Raw genomic sequence first — 19297 nt, forward strand, 5'->3', positions numbered from 1 at the left:
ATTTTTAAGATAAAGAGCAAAGGAGAGGGGGAAACCCTTTCTTTGGAGAAAATCCTTTAAACACAGAACATAATACAAGTGTAAGAGTGTAATCTAAACAATGTGATTTTAGGGGCTGTTTTTATGAATCACAAAAGTGAGCTGCTGTCCTTGAAGTACTTATGTCCTATTGCTTTAAGGCTTCTATAGCTGAGAAAACTGAGTTTCACATTTGTGGTGGGTTCGATCACAGAAGTCCCCTTGAGGTTGTTGCCCCCGTGTGCTGGTCATTCCACTGAGCCTCCCATGCTTCCCTTTGGGGTGCCCCACCACCCTGTCCTGCTAGGCCAGAAACTCTGGTCTCCTCCAGGAGGAGCACAAAGTTGGGGCAACAACATCCTTTCCAAAATAGCAACATAGGCTGTGTCTACACTAGCTCCCTATTTCGAAGGGAGCATGGTAAGTAGGGTGTTGGGAGATTATTTATCAAGTGCTGCAATGCATATGCACCACTTTATTAAGTTAATTCTCCCCCTTGGCAACTTTGAAGTGTTAAACTTTGAAGTGCTGGCTTGCATGTAGCCGTGGCTCACCCACTAGTACTTTGAAGTGCCTGGGTAACTTCAAAGTCCCTTTACCCATCAAATTTTGAGGAGAAAAGGGACTTGGAAGTTGCTCAGGCACTTCGAAGTACTGGCGGGTGAGCTGCGGCTACATGCAAGCTGACACTGCGAAGTTTAACACTTCGAAGTTGCCGTGGGGGAGAATTAGCTTAATGAAGTGCTGCATATGCACTGCGGCACTTCATTAATAATCTCCCAACACCCTTCTCACCATGCTCCCTTCGAAGTAGGGAGCTAGTATAGACACAACTATAGAAACTGAACCAGCTCAGCTATGGGATAGCTCAGATATATGGCCATTGACAGTACCAAGGAACACAGCCCCAAAGAGAACTGACCCCCCAAAGATAAAAGTTTTGCACAGAGTAAGCTTATGTTTGTCCTCTTGATCACCTAGAGCTATGCACAGAGAAAACAGATCAAAGTAAAAACAACAAGAAGTCCTGTGGAACCTTACAGACTAACAAATATTCTGGAGCATAAGATTTTGTGGGCAAAGTCCCGCTTTGTCAGATGCATGAGCTGGGATTCCAGAGGAGGGTTTAAATATACAGACTCATGAAAAGGAGAGAGTCCCGCTCAAGAGGAAGGCCAGAGCTGACAAGGTCAGTTTAAGCAGGTAGGATGTGGAGCCACCTGTGGAATCCCCATTCAAGCATCTGATGAAGCAGGTCTTTGCCCATGAAAGCTTATGCTCCAAAATATGTTAGTCTAGAATGTGCCACAGGACTTCTTGTTGTTTTTGCAGATACAGACTAACATGGCTACCCCTCCAATACAGATCAAAGTCAAAGTAAGTTACTAACTCAAAATAAACACACCAGCCAATCCTAATACACTAAGAAATTTGTTACAGCAAAACCTATTCCTCACCCCTTGTCCCTGTTTCAGGAAAAACCCTTCAAGATAGAATTGATATTTTTTCTCTGGCGTGGGTCTTCAACTCTGTGTCCTTAGAGTTCTTTGTTTTCAGGTTTCTTCCTGTGTGTCCTCTTAAAATTGGGAGGCAATTTCAAAAATATAATTGCTTTCCATTGCCTAAATAGATGTTCCCCCAGGGCGGGAACCCTTTGTTTAGTTTCTTCATTTCCATGAAAAAAATGCCAGATTCAAGATGGATTCTAGTACCAGGTGGCATAGTCACTTGTCCTTCTAGGACCCACCAAAGTTTGGGCTTATGGAAAAAACAAAACCATTTACAGATTGTTGCCTTCAGTATTGAGCCATTATGTTTCCAGCGTATCAGTAATGGTCCTTATTAGCATATTTAGAATTATAAACAGATCCATGCTTCATATTTCCAACTTCACATAGATGATGCATCTATAAAATAGAATATACACATTCATCAAATCATAACTTTAAAAACTATTACATGAAACTTGCCTAAAGCATCTTTGAGGTATGCATATTCATATTTCATAAACCAATTTTCATAAAGCATATGGGACCATAATAACATTTGTTTTAACTTCTGAATCAGTTTGGTCCCTCTACAATAGAAGCTTAGTGCCTAGTTCAGTGGTTTCATACTGTAGTTGAAGATATTTTGTAAATTACACTGAAGGAATTGGCGCAATACCAGGAGTGATCTTTATTTTGCTATCTTATTTCTGACTGGTAGGACTTGCAAAGGAGTTCAGCTGCTGGGCTGGAAGTAGCAGAGTTTGAGTCTTTAAGAGGAAAGGCTATCTGGATTAAAAAGGAGGACGACATTAAATATTTGTGAAACTGCATACTTCCCAGCTGTGCTTTCTCAAAACCAGTGGTTTAAGAAGTTGTATTTCTTTTTAAATTTAGCTCTGGCAAAGAAACGCTTGTGCATCTAATTGTAGCATGCCACACTACAAAATCAATTAGATTAGTGAGCCTTAAGGGCCAAAATCTATCTTTATTAACACCCATGTAGCCACATGTAGGCTGTGGAGTTCCGGGACTGTGTGGGAGGGCATGACAGAGATACGACTGTATGGGGCAATTTAAAGATGTAGCTAATGCATGAAAATGCTGGCAGACTGCAAATTGGGTAGAATGTTGTTCACACTTAGAGGAACTGAGCCAATTGCCTGGCCAGGGAAAAATCCTTTCAAAATGAGAAAGAAAGCATTCAGCTGGAAGCTGTTTTGTTTCCGTAAAACCGCCACCATTCCACTGACGCTTGTGACTTAATTGGAATACTTGAGGAGTCACTTGAAAGGAAAGTGTGCACTAGCTTATTGGGCTCATGTTTCTTGCTCTGGCTGTGGTTCCAAGAACATGAGCAGGTAAAATTAGCAAGCAAACATGAGCACTGGGAAATTATTTTCTCTGGATCTTTGTTGTCAACAACTGTTACATGAAGGCAGAATTTTTGTTTATGACCAAAGCCAAACCCACTATTAGCATTCCCGGGTAAAGAATTCCCTGGGAATGAAGGAAAACAATCATCTCAAGATGTCATCTGGAGATACAGGACACGGAGGAACCCCTGCAGAATCTTCTTGGTCTTGGGTAAGGCCTTCTGATCTAAGCCTACTTATGCAATATTTTAAAGTACTAGAAGAGTTTTAATAACTGTGGTTTAACCCCCCCATATATTAGACACACTAGCACCATACCTGCTCCTCTTCTCTACAGCAGTGTAAATAACAGATTATTTGATTTTCATTTCTATTGCCACTTACTGACATTTACAAATGTATTTGAAATGGGGTGAGGATGTCACTTAATAATGGTGCAGATGCACACAACAGAGACCTCCGGGAAGCAATGCTGTGTATTTACAGTTCACTTGGCGAACCTGCTGGCTGAATAAAGCATTGCTGGTTGTTGTATATTTAGTAGATGGTCAATGCTCCAAAGTCAGCTGGAACTTTTTTACAGAAACAGAAACTCTGAATTTCCACATTTTAAAGAAGGGTTAATTTTTGGCTATCTTTAAATTTAAAAATCTTCTGACTTTTAATGTTATGATATAATACCAATATTCTACCAAGGTTGATTTCTTCAGTGGTATGTATTTACTGTCTTGTCTTTAGATAAATTTATTGTCTTGGAATTTCCTTAACATTTTTTAAAGTCTCAAGGAAATATATTACAAATATTGCTAAATGGAAGTGTGTTAATGTGGGTATCTTGAATTTCAAAGTAATTACTGTACATTTGTTAAAATTCTTAAACTTGAAATTCTCCTGAGAACTTTAAAGCATGTGGCAGTTTTGCCTGCATAAACTTGGTGAGTAGGTCAACTGTAGAGATCTCTTAAGAGATACAGAAGACTACAGACCATAGAATCCCTGAGAGAACTCATATATTTAAGAGATTTAGAAGTTCACAGTAAATAACTCTGCAATCAAACATTCCCTCAAATATTCAAAGATCCTAATTGTATTAGAGAACAGAATAATAATGAACATTTAGTGTGTCTAGACCAAGCTGTTGTTATATATTTTGTAAAAGACTCTCTCAAAAGCAAAAATTCTTTTACCTTTAAAAAGACCCCCAAAATGCTTCCTCTAATTCACTGTGGAGACCACGCACACGTTTCATGCAAAGGGATTATTTTCCCCTGAAGAATGTAGGAAGGAACACAATTTTCCTTTCAGAGAAAGGAATGGAAAAATAATCTCATAAGACAGAGGCAAAATACGTCACTTAATGTATCAGTAGAAGGAGCTCATGTAACGTGTCTGTGTGCAGTATAGAAATTTAAATAGAACCATAACTCAGTCTTACAATAGAAATCTAGTTAAGACCTTAACAAACCACCATTGTTGTTCAGTAATAGGATAAATAGGACGGATGGACTGTGGATTAAAAACTTCCATAACTAGTTCTGTCTCTTTCCCCTTTGATTATTTTGTAGCAGTTACAACAAAGAGTGTTTCAGGAGAAAATTCTAAATGATTTCTGTCTGTATGCTTAGTATTATGTAGGCCCCCTGATGAATCAAGGAACTCCACTTGTATACTTTTCAAATTCAGACTTTGTGGAAATTAAACTAGAAGCCTAAATTGCAGCTAAGTTATTTAGCCTGTGGTTCTGGTGCATCTGACATTTTGAAAAAAATAAAACTACCTGTATAGGTAAGCCCAACAGCTGTGTTTATATGGCCATTAGCAGGCCTTTGGGTTTGGGTTTATAATGCGGTAGATGAGGATACGTAGAATTGCAAAATGTGCATGGTACAGAGAAAGGGAAAAGGTTCTATCATTTCCATCTGAAATGGAGGAAATCATTATAGGGTCCCTAATGGTGTCTGCTGAAAACCTTCCCTTCCCACTCAACTCCTGTCAATAAGGATTTGCTGCAGCTGTGCTACTGATGCTATCCCAGATCTAACCACCCAGGGACTTGGCGGGGCACAGAAAAATAATAGCACTTTTGTCTGTTTCATCTCCCTGTCCTTAGCACTGCAGGGGGTGTGTGGAGACAGCCCTGCTGCTGCTTTGTGGGATCTGAGGCGAGAGGCGAAACACACTTTGGACACAGCTGAGCACCCTTTGAGAGTCCTGTGCAGAAAGGACTCACACACTGACAGTGTGACAGACACCGATGGAGCAGGACGTTTGTCAGGAAGAGCGAAATCAGTCCTGTGTTCCCTATTGCTGGGTGTCAGGATTTTAACTAGTACCCTAGCATATCACAGGGCGGGGGTATGTGGAGTGTGAGAGGCAGTCCTGCCTTTGGATGCTCTCATCCAAAAAGCTGCTCAGTAGGATTGCCAGAAGGGCTCTGTGGGAATTAGCGCTGCTTCCTTTCATGGCAAACCCAGGGGTATGAAACAATCTTCACCGGAATAAACCTGAACCATAAACTAACCAAAACCTTCCTTGTTCACTGAGTCCCCACAAATCAGCAACCACAGCACAGTCCATGGAGTAAGGCCAGGGATGGCGGCAGACTTCACTGAGCCCTGGGCAATTTGTGTGTGTGGTGGGGGAGAGGGGCAAAGGGGCTTGACTGGCTCCTGGGAAAAGGGTGGGGCCTTGGGTGGACGAGGTAGGATCTCAGGTGGAAGGGGCAGGGCTGGGGCTAGTTTCCCACAACCAGCCCTTCAACACTGTCTAGATTGTGCCACCCAGGACTTAAGGAACAATTGAGAAGGCCTCGGGCTCCAGCTGCTGCTGCAGTAGTGCTGGTGGCATGCCAGGGCCCCAGGCCCTTTCAAATCACCAGGGCCTGGGGCAGCTGCCTCATTTGTCCCCACCGTAAGCAGCCCTGGTAAGCGATTGACTTCGCTCAGCACTGTACAAATCCTCAGCAACTTATTGTTTTCTTTCAAATAATTGCAGCCGATAATATCAATGTTCATTTTAAAGCATTGTTTTCCTATTTAAACTTTAGGGGAATTGATTGTGTAAGAGAGGTGAGTTCAGCATGTTTCAGTAGGCTCCCCATCTAGCCCGTGGTGAGCAGTCCTGCTACCATCAGAATCCTGGATTGGGACCTAGTGAAGAGAGAGGGCCTGGGCCCCCTAGCCTGGCCACCTTGGAGCTCTGGACCAGTTCACCAATCCTATTGAGATGGGCCACTAGGCTTCACAGCACTGGGGCATGACTGCTCCTGGTTGAGTCCCAGATGTCCTCTGTGAATTTCAGCCAGTCTTCGACAGTATTTTCCAAATATTCATGTTAATTTGGGATGGTTCCATTTTGGGAGCCCAGCCTGAGACACTGTTCTTGAGGTACAGAGCATCCATAGTGCTCATTGATTTCAGCTAAGTTGAAAGTGCTCAGCACCTGTGAAAATCCAGTTCTCTGTGTCTCCAGCTGTGCACCCAAAATTAATGAACACAATTCAAAACTGAGGTCTTATTCTCTCTTTATATTCTTTCCCCTACCATTTGCTAAAAACAGGTAAGCGTTGTCTGCCTCATGGGGCTGTTGTTAGGCATATCATTTAATGCTGCTAAAATATTTCGAGATGTTCAAGATGGGAATCCTCTGTAAGTGAAAAGTGTAATTTTAATGAGGTTGACGATGTATGTCTAGTTCCATGCTAAGTTATATACTCAGTGGTAAAATACGACCCTTTCTGCATAGCTGCAGGCAGCCCTGGGTTTACCAAATGCTGAGAAGAGAGGACTGTGATAGAGCTTCCTTGTTGAAATGCTGGGGACATCTGAACTGCATTTTACATGCTAGAATTTTTGCTCCAGTACAAAATTCAGGTGCTAGCGTTAGCTGACAGAAAGCTGTTTCCTTAATTGTCCCCTGTGTTTTTTAGTGGCTGAGCCTATAATACTCCCCTCTCCCAGGCTGTTCTAGGTGACAATTGTGTCCCTAGGGGGCAAATCACAGGGGGTTACTGCCAGTCAGTCAGGGAAGATGCTTTGAGACTGCGTAGACTACAGTAGTCTATTTGGACACTGGCTTTGGAACAGAGTTGAGTCATGGTAAGCTGACAGGCTCTGTCTGATACCACATTAGAAAGGATTAGCAAGGGGAGGGAAAAGGTGGAACAGCCATACAGAAACTGGAATTCCTCAAACATGCCCCCCACCATCACACACCATCAGCTAATTGCAAGTCTGCTGGTCTCATTCCTTTCCTTGTGGGCTACGCAGGAGAATTACTCCACCCAATGGAGTGTGACAAATCCAGGGACCTGCCTGGCTCCTGCCAGGGACAGACTAGACGTAAGGCTGGTCACAGGGCAGGAAGATTATTTTCATGGGCGAGTTTACCCATCTAAAACAGTTGGCTCATGCTGCCCATGTAACAGATGCTGTGTCAATCTGGCCCTTTCCCTTCTTGGTCCCTAGGCTGACAGTTGGCACTTTCATCTCTCATAATCACTGGAGCTCCAGCTGATCTCTGCCCTCTTATGGGAGTGAAAGGAGTTGATTTTTCCCGTGGATACGTTGCTCTCAAATGTATTCATCACATCCTCCAGCAGCAGGAACACCTGCTTTCTGCCCAAGGTTTTGAAAACTAAGTTTTACATGAAGCCTTAGCAGTGAAGAACACTCATAATTCAACCCCAAGTTCTTGTGCAGCCTTTCTACTAACTAATTCCACGTAGTTATTTTACATTTCCCTAGAGCAAGTAGCTAGATCTGAGCAATCACCTTCAATACATGCCTTGCAAGAAATTTTTCTCCATTTAGGAAGATGTAGCGATTTGATTGGCCCCCACCAGGGCTAAAGGACGTGAAAGCAGTAACTGTCATGCAAAATGCAGCAGGATCCTCAGGGTGCAAGCAGTCTACACATTAGAATGTTATGAAATCATCTAGTTCCTGTCGCCTACATGCTGGTGAAAGTCTTTGTTTACTCAATGACTAATGCTTAAATAATATCTTGCCTTATTCTGTGCAGGCAGTCATAAATGCAAATGAAGCTTTACAGACTCAGCTCAGAGTCTACTTTCCCTTATGTGAGTATAAACCTGGGATAGTTCACTGAAGCCAGAAGTTCCACTGGTGTAAAGTCAGTGTAAGAAAAAGGTGCAATAGACCCAGTATGTCTATTCTGTGGAGCTGATAGGACAGGAGGTCAGATTTTGTGATTTGGTTGATCAGCTGAATGAAAGCCACTACTGAAGTCAACAGGTGTTGAGTGTGGCCCACAAAGGCCAACATTTTTAAAGGTATTCATCAGTATCACTAACCCAGGCACCAGGTTACAAAAAGCAGGCAAAGTTTTAAAAATAATACAGCTGGGGGGTTTAATTTTCCTTCTGGCCTATGAGCTTTAAGTGTGCACATCTTCAAGCTTTTCTCTACAACCACAAAGGTGAAAAACTTTTATTGACAACTAAAATTGAGATTCTCACATAATCATCTGTGATGTTATTGGATTTTTAGAAGTGTAAAGCTGTCTGTCACCATGTTATATAGTGGCACCAGTTTTTGTGCTAGATGGGCCAAGTGAGGTGTCTAAGGAAAGCTGGTAATGCCCTAAATCTGTTTATGTTATGTGTGTGTGTGTGCCATGTTTGTATATGAAATTATAGATATTAGCTCTACAGCTGTATTAGAAATGTTTTATTGCTAAGATTCACAATAGGAGGTGTGATCTCCACCCCAGCCGGGATAATGGACTAAACAAAAGGCTCAGATGTCAACTACATATCTCAGGAGTTTGGGACTTGTCATCCACACCAGCCCAACCGGTTATGTGACCTGGGCTGAGCAATGGAGTTGAAATCAGATGCCCAGATATCCATTCCACATGCTAGGTAAATGGAGTGGGATGGGCTATCAAAACCATCAACCAATGGCTGTTTGCCACAGCAGTTCACCTGGGTCAAGTGACCCTGACCTTCAAGGGCCTATGGGAAGAAGAAAGGACTCTTTTCCCTTCACATGAAAAACTATAAGATGGCCCTGGCAGTGACCATCTTGGTTCCAGAATTCAAGGATACATCATTCCAGTTTTCTAGTCTCCAGGAACTAAACCAATGTAACCTGGGGTCACACACCTTATGGAGTGGGCTTTCAGAGCCTTTCAAGAAATCCAGCATATAACATCATTGGCCTGCATCAATAGCTGTAATTGATGTATATATTATACGATTTTAACAGTTTTTCTCTCTTACCCTGTTCTTTTCTTCTTTGTTATTAAACCTTTAGATTTGAGTTTCTAAAGGATTGGCATCAGCGTGTTGTTTTGGGTAAGATCTAAGTATATATTGACCTGGGGCTGTGGCTGAACCGTTTGGGACCCAGAAGAAGCTATGTGGAATTGGTGAAATAAGTTTAATAATCTCTCATCTGAGAAGGGGGCTATTGGACAGGGCATTTGGAAGTAGCTAGGAAATCTGTGGGTTTGCTTGTGCGGCTTCTGGCTAGCCAGTGGAGCAGAAAAAAGTACTTTTGTGGCTAGTTTGGTTTGCCTTAGTGAGAAGGAAATCACAGCCTGGGCTGCAAGTGGCCCAGATTAAAGCAATTTTACCCTGGATGGATTTCCTTAGCTGTGGCCAGAAACCCCATCATATTACATCATTTGGCTCCAGGAATAGGGGCTTTAAGAAAAGTACCAAGTATTTAAATATGTGCAATAAAATCATCAGAGTTGACAGTACAGTACAGTGTCACTTTTCCCCCTCACTGAAATACAGATATCCCAGATAAGAACCTAAATGCAAGACTTAGAGCTAGCAAAACTATTCAGCTACACCAAGAAAGTAACATATGCCACAAGTCTTGCATGATGACCATACTGTATTCCCTCTGACTGTATTCCAATCTAGGCTGAAAAGGTACAGAATAGTTAAAATGCATCTAAAAAATTTCTTTCTTATTGCTAAATGTGTAGGAAACGGCCACCTAGCGCAGCGGTTTTCAGCAGGTGTGCTGTGACACACTGGTGTGCCGCTAGCGCTGTCCACAGGTGCTATGAAATTTCATCAATTTCCCTTCGCTGTGGCTCTTTGCAGAGCCACCATGGGGTTAGGGCAGCAGTTGATGACCCCACACCAGCTGTGGCAAGGGGAAGGAGGGTGGGAGCCAGTTGTAGCTGGGACGCCATTTAAATGCCGCATCCTGGCTCCAGTGGGACGACAGGGGAGGGGAGCCTGCTTTCAGTGATTACTCATTTACTCAACATCCCTAGCATGGCGTTGAACAGATTTGGAAAATGTGTCTATGCTCAATGTCTATAACGGTGTATTATTCTATGGAGGATTTGAAACATTAATACATTTTATCATTGTTTAGCTTGCTGCATGCACTGCTATGTTGCAAACCTCTCTAGTAAGACTGTAACCATTGTTCATGTAAGTACATGTGATATTTATGAGCAATCGATTCAACTGACAAAATGGGTGTGATGTGGAATTGTTTGTCTCATTGAAGAGTGTGATGTTACTGAAAAGAGTGGGAACTACCGACCTAGAGAACTTGGAGGAAATAGAAGGTGCAATAGGGGGTTCATTTCTTGGAGGTTCTCAGGAACTCAAGTCCCACTTTTAGGTAATACTGTGATTCCCCCAGATCTTGTCTAACTCTGTAGGCCCCACTCAGCCCCTCATATTTCTGCATCTGGGCACATGCTCTGCAGCTTCACTCTGGATGCCTGGCCACCTGTCTCCTGCCTGTGCTCCAGAGCAAGTCAGAAACCAGTGAAGGGCTGCATTCAGTGGTCTAAGGCACATGTGGGGGCTTGACCCAGAAGGGAATTGAGTCCCTTAGGAGAGTTCATACTAAAAATCTAGGTGGGGGTGAAGGGAGAAGCCCTTCCAAATGATCACTAGTCTAATGGTTAGTCTATGCATCTAGGATGTGGGAAACCCTCATCCAATTCTGCCCCTTGTCCTGGGGAGAAGAAGGGATTTGAGCGGAGATCTGCCACCTTTCAGCTGCAGCCAGGCCTTACGCATCCCTCTCTGTGAGAGGGGAGGTACTTAGGACATGCTTCTCTGGTCAGCATCTCCCATTGATTAGATTAGGTGGCGAGCTCTAGTCATGGGGAAGTCAATGGATGTGATATACGTTGACTTTAGCAAAGCTTTTGATACAGTCTTCCACAGCATTCTTGTCCATAATTTAAGGAAGTATGGATTGGGTAAACAGACTTTAAAGTGAATGGAAACCTGGCTAGACTGTCGGGCCCAATAGGTAGTGATCAATGGCTCAGAGTCTGGTTGGCGGTCTTTTTCAAGTGGAGTGCCCTGAGGATCGGTTGTAGGGCTGATATCGGTCAACATCTTTATGAATGACCTGGATGAGGGGATGGATTTCATCCTCAGTAGATATGTTGGAGGGTAGTGATAGGATCCAGAGTGACCGAGATAAACTGGAAGATTGGGCCTCAACTAATCTGATGAGGCTCAACAAGGACAAGTGCCAAGTCCTGCACTTGAGATTGAAGAATCCAAAGTATTACAGGCTGGGGACTTACTCTAGGAGTGCAGCAGAAAAGGACCTGGGGATTACAGTGGATGAGAGGTTTGATATGAGTCAACAATGTGCTCCTGTGGCCAAGAAGGCTAATGGCGTATTGGGGTGCATTAGGAGGAGCATTTCCAGCACTTCCAGTTCTAGAGAAGTTATTATTCTCCTCTATTAGGCACTGCTGAGGCCACGTCTGGAGAACTGCGTCCTGTTCTGGGCCCCCCTGTACAGAAAGGATATGGATGCTTTGGAGTGGGTCCAGTAGAGGGCAGTGAAAATTATTAGGGGGCTGGACTACATAACCTATGAGGAGAGGTTGAGGGATCTGGGCTTATTTAGTTTGCAGAAGAGAAGACTGAGGCGTGATTTGATGGCAGCCTTGAGCTTCCTGAAGGGGGGCTTTAAAGAGGATGGAAAGAGGCTGTTCTCATTAGTGACAGATGACAGAACAAGGAGCAATGGTCTCAAGTTATAGAGTGTGAGGTGTAGGTTGAATATTAGGAAAAAAACTATTTCACCAGGAGAGTGGTGAAACACTGGAGTGTGTTACCTACAGAGGTGGTGGAATCTCCATCATTAGAGATTTTGAAGTCCGGGCTTGACAAAGTCCTGGCTGAGATGATTTTGTTAGGGTTGATCCTGCTTTAGACAGGGGTCTGGATTCAAGAACCTCCTGAGGTACCTTCCAATGCTCGGATTCTATGATTCTATGATCTGGGCCAAAATGATCAAGAAAGCACCCTTTCTGTCAATAGCCTGGACGGTGTTCCTCTGCACCAGGATTTGTGTGCACTTGTCACCAAAAGTCAAAAACCTGACCTACAGAAATGAAAACATTCACAACAAAAAAAATCTCTTCTTAACTGGGTGGAAACTCTCACATGAATGACACTAGATTGACAGCAGTAGACTGAAATTCTCTGTCCACAATATGGATGGAACATGGGCAACAGCAGTGCAAGGTTCCTACAGTGCCCAGGTGTCTAGGGTAATAACTAGCTTCTTGTCTATTCTATTTCAGATTTTTATAATAAACCCTTTCCCATATTACCCGAGCCCCTCTTGAAATTGCTCACAAGGGGGATGTCAGCATGGGGAAGCTATTGGGACTTACACTAGAGTTTGAAGGTAAAGCTCAGTAAAGCTATTCTGGACATTCTTATTCTGCATTTACAGTGTCCACATATGGAAATAGTTTGAAATAGATATAGAGCAATAGCTATTTTGGGCTACTTCTCCACGTAAACAAGCCCTGAATGCCAGTTGGTGGTGTTTTCTGTGATGTGGGCACCTGTCCCTTGCAGATTGGAAGGATACCATGTCTCTCTCACTATATGCAACAGCCAACACATGTAACCAGTTCTAATCGTTACTGTTCTGGTTTGGTTTTTATCTGTGGTCTCATTTTTTAAGTAGTAAGGTCCATTTACTTCATATATGTAAATAAAATGTACTTATCTGCTTCATTTTCCTGGTGCTGCAGTAAGATGGCCTTGCACATTTTCACCCAGTAGAGGGAGCTGACTTTGAACAAGTAAAATTTAATGACAAATAATAGACTTAAGAGCCAAACTATGAGGTAGCCTACACATTTACAGAGGCATCTACATACCGTCAGCAAAGGTTTCTCCTCTAGCGAACTTACAATTAAATACATGTGCAAATAAGAAATGGAAAGCAATCAGTGTCTGAACCTGCACTAATATTCAGCACACACTTTGGGGTTCTATTTTTGTTTTTTTAGTGTGTGTCTCTTACTGTAATTTCAAAGTGTATAATATATATAAATGTAATATAATACACAGAGATACACATCTCCTAGGACTGGAAGGGACATTGGGAAGGCATTGAGTCCAGTCCCCTGCCCTGTCAGCAGGGCCTATCGCCATCCCTGGTGGATTTTTTCTTTTTTCTGTCTATTTGCCCCAGACCCCAATTGACCTCCTCAAGGACTGAGCTCACAACTCTGGATTTAGCAGGCCACTGAGCTAGCCCTTTCCCTCCCTTCTGTGTGTAGACTGGGGTTAATTGGTATTGTGGAAGAAGTGCCTTTTAAGGCAAGAATTGCAAAGGGATGCATGTGGAGATTTGGTAGACGAGAGGACTCCAGGCATAGCGAGCTAAGTGAGTGAACGTGCAGAAAAGGGAGTGTGGAAAACGAAACTGTAGTTAGTCATTTGGCCTGTGGAGAACAAAAAGATAGAGAAAGAGATAGAAAAAGTTGAGAAGAGAGAGATGGTCAGGATCTAGCTTGTGCAGAGCTTTGGCTGAGAGCAAGGAGAAGGAGGATATTTTAGGCATGGGCTTGTAAGCTTTCCTGCCAATCTTGAATGACTAAAGTAAGAATATTCTCTACATATACTGAAGTGCAGGATGTGTTTATAGTACAGGAGTCAGCACTCCTCACTTTTGTTCTCTACCTTCAGTATCTTTTTAAATCAAGAATTAGAAAAAATTGGATATGGCCCCTGTGATACAATTTACCAAATGGGAAGGAGAGAGGAGCAGCCAGTTACAATTATTTTTCTTTATTCCATTTTACCATTTTTTTTTAATGTGCAGATAGTGAACTGACATCTGGTCAGTGATTTGTGAAGCAAGTAGGCATGGGCACTTGGGAAGCCACACAAAGGGCTTGAATCTTTCAAGCTGAGGTAAAGGAAAATTTATAAACTATATAACCAATGAAGACACCAGCTGTGGAAAAATGAATTGCTTGACTGAGAAGTGATTGAACACTTGAACAAGGAAAATAGACAGCTGAGAGGGGATGGAAATGTACCAGATTTCCACTAACAAATAAATCACTGTAATCTGAAAGCATCTTGGAGGTAAAGAAGGTGTATTTTTGCAAGACACTGAATGTCATGAGTGCTTTCAGTGACACTTGAACCTCCCACCCAGTTTCTGAAATGCCCAGGGCATGAGCAGTTGTCACACTTGAGAGTTCTGCTCAAAACATGAAGAAGTGTTCAGGACCTAAATGCATGAAAGGGATTTTGGTAGCAGCAGCCAGTCTTCAGAAGTGAATTTCCTGCAACTTTTGTGAAGATTAGCCATATAATGCTTATGGGGGCAGGTGTAAAAGAAAAGTACTTAGAACTGTTTCCCCTTCATTCAATGCAACAGTTTGCATATATTTGTAAACTGACGCCAGTCAGTTCCATTTCCTTAGCAACACAAATCTCACTATAATTGTGTCTCTGTCTTAGGGCAGGTCTACACTTAAATTGCTGCAGTTGTGCCACTGCAGCACTTAAGTGAAGGCACTTCTAAACTGGTGGAAGAGCTTCTCCTGTCAGCGTAGTTAACTCACCTGTGTGAGAGATGGTAGCATGTCTGCAGGTGAAGCTCTCCTGTCAGTGTATTGCTGTCTACATCAGTGGCTAGTTGGTATAACTGTACTGCTCAGGGCGGTAGACTTTTCACATCCAGGAGCAATATAGTTATACCGATGCAAGTCTGTAGTGCAGTCATGGCCTCAGGACTTTATACTGTTGCCCACCACCATAGTATCTTAGCACCCTGCACTTAAAATTGATAACAATACAGTCTCCAATGGACCTCCTGGAGTCTCTGACTCTTCCTTTTATGGGTAAAAGCTCAATTTGTCACGGAAGAGTGGGATTGGTTATGGTTTTACTTTTTACATTTATTTTCTCTAATTTTGCCTTAGAAAGCATTAGGAGCAGAATCTGTAAGGGTGTCAGAATGGTGTCAGTCCCTAATACTTTCATAATACTTTACTAAAGATCTGAGTAAAGTATCTGTCTGCCTGGCAATAATACCACTTAGCAGTTACAGTGCTCTGAATCACAAGAACAGAAGAACGGCCATACTGGGTCATACCAAAGGTCCATCTAGCCTCGTATCCTGTCTTCTGACAGAGGCCAATGCCTGATGCCCCAGAGGGAGTAAACAGAACAGGTAATCACCAAAATGATCCCCCTTTCATCATCCATTCCAGGTCTGACAAACAGCGGCTAGCCTACCCTTCCTGGCTAATAGTGGTTGATAGACCTCGCCTCCATGAATGTATCTAGTGCTTTTTTGAATCCTGTTAAAGTCCTGGTCTTCACCACCTCTTCTGGCAATTAGACTCATCAGATGGATAATGACTCCTTGTAGGGGTATGATTTTGCAGGAGCTGATTCTTTTTTTTTTTTTTTTTGGTCTACACTGTGCTATTGGTTTACTCTTTTTCCTCTCTTCTTCATTGGTGGCATCAGCATGGCACTTAAGCATTTGAATTAAATGTTAGATGCGTGCGTTATATTTGATGGACAAGCAAAGCATGAGAATTTACAATTTTATTAATGACTTTCAATACCGATCCAGGTACATGAAAAGCGGATAGCAATTTTTACTCTAAACCGGTAGCTTTCAAGCTGTGGTCCTTGGACCTACCTGAGGGGTCAACATTCTTCCAAAGGGTTCCACACCAACACTGGACAGTTTTCACAAATAAATAAGAATGAAAACCACTGATCTAAACTGATTGTATCTTAGAATTTAAAATATTATTTATTAATTTTTAAATTTCAAAATGGCTTTCAAGGCAACAATGTATTTATATACCAAATCCCTGAAATGTGGAATGGTTTGATAAAAAATACCCTTTTTATAAAAAAAAAGTATTCATAAAATACAAATTTGTGCGTCCCAGCATGGCCTGGAATTAAGTAAACATGGTTGGATAAAATTCCATAAGCACCCGTCTGACTTTTTTTTAACACTCTATGGATAAACCAGTGCTCTAAACCTCCAGAACGCTGAAACAAAAGCGACCTCCAGTGGTCACATGTATTTCTGGCTAGTGTCAATTTCCCTTTCATGAAGTGGGTCTGTCCCACAAAAGCTCATTACCAAATAAATCATTTTGTTAGTCTTTAAAGTGCTACATTTCTGCTGTTTTGTTTTGTTTTGTTGGAGTACAGACTAACACGGCTACCTCTCTGTTACTTTTCTTGTCTGTTAGCACAGTGGTTTTTGGCCACTTTTTCATTTGCAGACCCCTACAAAATTTTGAAGGGGGATGCACATTCTGTTGGAAATCTTTGACTCAATCTGTGGAGCTTCACAGACCACTAAGTAGAATCCCAGTTATGTTTTGTGATGTGCATTTCCTTCAGAGTAAAAACACTTAGGGTGTGTCTACACTAGGAACTTACTTCGAAGTCCACTAGATGCTCTGGGGGGGGGCCACCTCCCTTGGCCTCAGGAGCCTATGCAGCTCCCTATAGTGGGGGCAGTGCATAGGCCATGCCTCAAACATCTGGCAGCGTCACGGGCTTTGCAGTAGCCCTGCCTCAGTTCTTTTACTTTTATCTGGACGCTGCTCCCGGTGCAGCTGGGGTGGCCTTGGGCGGCAAGCCCACTAGCCAGCCTGTCATAGGCCTCTGCATTCCTCTGGTGCGTGCTGCCTTGCTGAAGGATCTCTTCCTCCCTCCACAGACCGAGGCGGTCCTTCAGCTCCCCCTTGGTCCAGGAGGGACCCCTCTTGGCACACCCCTTGCCCGGGCATTGCAAGCCCTCAGATGTGTCATCTGGGGCCTCTGGAGTGACAAGGGGTTCGTGCCATGCTGCCATGGTGGCCGGGGGTTGCAGGCACTGGCTGGAGCCTCGAGCAAGGGCAGTCCGATGGGGAGATCGTGCTGCCCCTGCTTGGGGCATGCTCTTAGCTTCCTGTCTGGGGCTGCCAGGGAGCTGCTTCTTGTCAGGCTGCTGGCAGGGACCATGGAGCCTTGCCTGGGCTGGCCAGAGTGTGTCTGTGCTCTGGGGTGGCCGCCACCATGGCGGACCTCTTATTTTGAAGTAGTGAGTGTAGAGCAACTACACACCTCCCTACTTGGAAATTTAAACTTCGAAGTAGGGCACTATTCCATTCCCAGGAATGGTGTAAGGACTTCAAAGTTAGCTTCCTTCCTTCAAACTTAACTTTGAAGTAAGGTAAAGCATGTGTAGATGCTCTGCAGACTACTTCAAAGTAAGAGTCTAGTGTAGACGCATCCTTTGAGAATAGTTAGCAGAGTAAAAGGAGCGTACTAAACATTCTCCAGCAGAGTTTGAAAGACCCCTAGAGGAAATCTCCAGAGGGAGCGAAGTTTCTGTGAGCTGTTCATAATTCTTATAATAGCTGACTTAGAGTAGGAATTATTTGGTTAATGAGTAACTATTAATATATTTTTCCTGAAATATACGCAGCCGTCTTTCTATTGTTGTGTGTACATACATCAATTCCTTTTATATCAAATCTTATGTTGTTTTTGGGTACTTGCACATATTCTGGCCATCGCATTACATTTTGGAAAAAATAAGGTGCTCGATCCTGTAACCTTTACTCATGTGAGTAATCCCACTGATTTCACCAGTCCTCCTCCTCTTATGTGTGCTGGTTAGAGAATGTGTATGACTGACACATTTCGGTTGATTAGGAGCTAACAGGCTGTGTTGAAAGTAGTCCTTGAGAATCTGTGAAGCATAAAAAAGAGTAAAAAGGAGGAGTGGGTCTGGCCTTTTATCACAGAATAACTCAGTTGGGGGCTGGGGAGGGGTGTGTGTGAAAGGAGCACAGGGAGAGGGAAAGAGGTTATTTATTAATAGAAGTTTGGCAGACTTACTGTACCAAGATATAATGACTGCAGGAACAAGACTAGATCAGCTTTCTAATTTCTGGCTGACAACGCTTGCCCAATGGGTGATAGGTTAACAGAGAAGGGGAATAGAATAGTCAGTTTTAGATACTCAGTGTTTTATGCAGTGGGAGGGAGACAACTCAGGAGAAAGAAACATTTTTACAGGCACACTATGGGCTGAGGATCCAGTTTAACCAAGTACTTACATGTGTGTTTACTCTGAGACTTAGTAATCCCACTGAAGTCAATGGGAGAGCTCATATTCCTAAAGAAGAGCTTGTGTTTTGCTGAATAGGAGCCTAACTTTGCTTCTGGGAGAAAGGCAGTTTTAAGAATGGAGGCATCAGAGAGTAGTGTCTGAGTAAAACTGGAGGGGAGAAGGACAGTGTAGAATGGTTGCTTAACAAGTGAGGATGTGGACCTTGAATCTGAGACTGCAAAGGAAAGGAAGCCAGTGAATGGATTAGAGGGTGGGAAGGTGATAGATCAGAGAACATTTTGTTAGGGACCTTATAAGATCCAGTAAATATTTGACTCCCAATTAAGTCCTCAAAATTCAACTGAGAAGCATTCCCAAATTCCAAAAGCAGAGCTTTTAAAATTGTCAGTGATGGAGAATGCATCCCAACTCTTGGTAAATTATCCCAACAACAAATTACCCCTTCTAATAAAAGTTATGCCTCATTCTCAGTCTGAATTTATCTAGCTTCCAGTTTCAGCCACTGGATCACAAGATACGTAGGTACTTAGAGACTGGAAGAAAGTCCACCTTTAAACTATACGGATTGAGCTCCTGGAGTCTATCACTGTAAGGCCTATGGTCTGGAAACCATTTTAATGTCCAGTGTGGCTATTGGCCCCAAATATTGTGTCAAGGGCAGGGTCGTGTGAGGTGTCTAATGTAAGCTGATGATGCCCTAAATCTACGTATGCTACTTATACGACTGTATCATGTGTAGGTAATGTTATAAATTTTAGCTTTGTAGCTGTGTTAGAAAATGGTTGAGTGCTAAGCTCCCCAATAGGAGGTGTGAACTCAGCCTCAGCCAGGACATTGGGCTGAAGAATAGGGTAGAAACCAGGTGCTCAGACACCAAATCCACATTCCAGATGCTTGGAACCTGTCAACGGGGTGCAGCCCACTGGTCAGGTGACCTGGGCTGAAACAAAGAAACAGGTCCATTTCAGAAATCTGAAACTGTCTCTTGGAATTCATCCAATGGCAGTTTGCCACAACAGCC

The 19297-nt window shown here is 43.0% G+C and overlaps 1 protein-coding gene across 2 annotated transcripts in view; it reads left to right on the plus strand.

Moving 5' to 3' along the window:
- Positions 1–2869: 2869 nt before the first annotated feature.
- The window catches only part of LPIN1 (lipin 1), a 105406-nt gene continuing 88978 nt past the window's right edge, over positions 2870–19297 (plus strand). Inside the window, exon 1 of one of the 2 annotated variants that reach the window (XM_074991277.1) lies at positions 2870–3092. In XM_074991277.1, the coding sequence (XP_074847378.1) occupies positions 3012–3092 (81 nt within the window). In that variant the 5' untranslated portion in view covers positions 2870–3011. Of the gene's footprint in view, positions 3093–3471; positions 3594–19297 lie in introns of those variants that run through there. The other variant, XM_074991278.1, reaches the window with a different exon arrangement.

Source organism: Carettochelys insculpta, chromosome 3 (assembly GCF_033958435.1).
Source record: "Carettochelys insculpta isolate YL-2023 chromosome 3, ASM3395843v1, whole genome shotgun sequence".
NCBI classification, from domain to species: Eukaryota; Metazoa; Chordata; order Testudines; family Carettochelyidae; genus Carettochelys; species Carettochelys insculpta.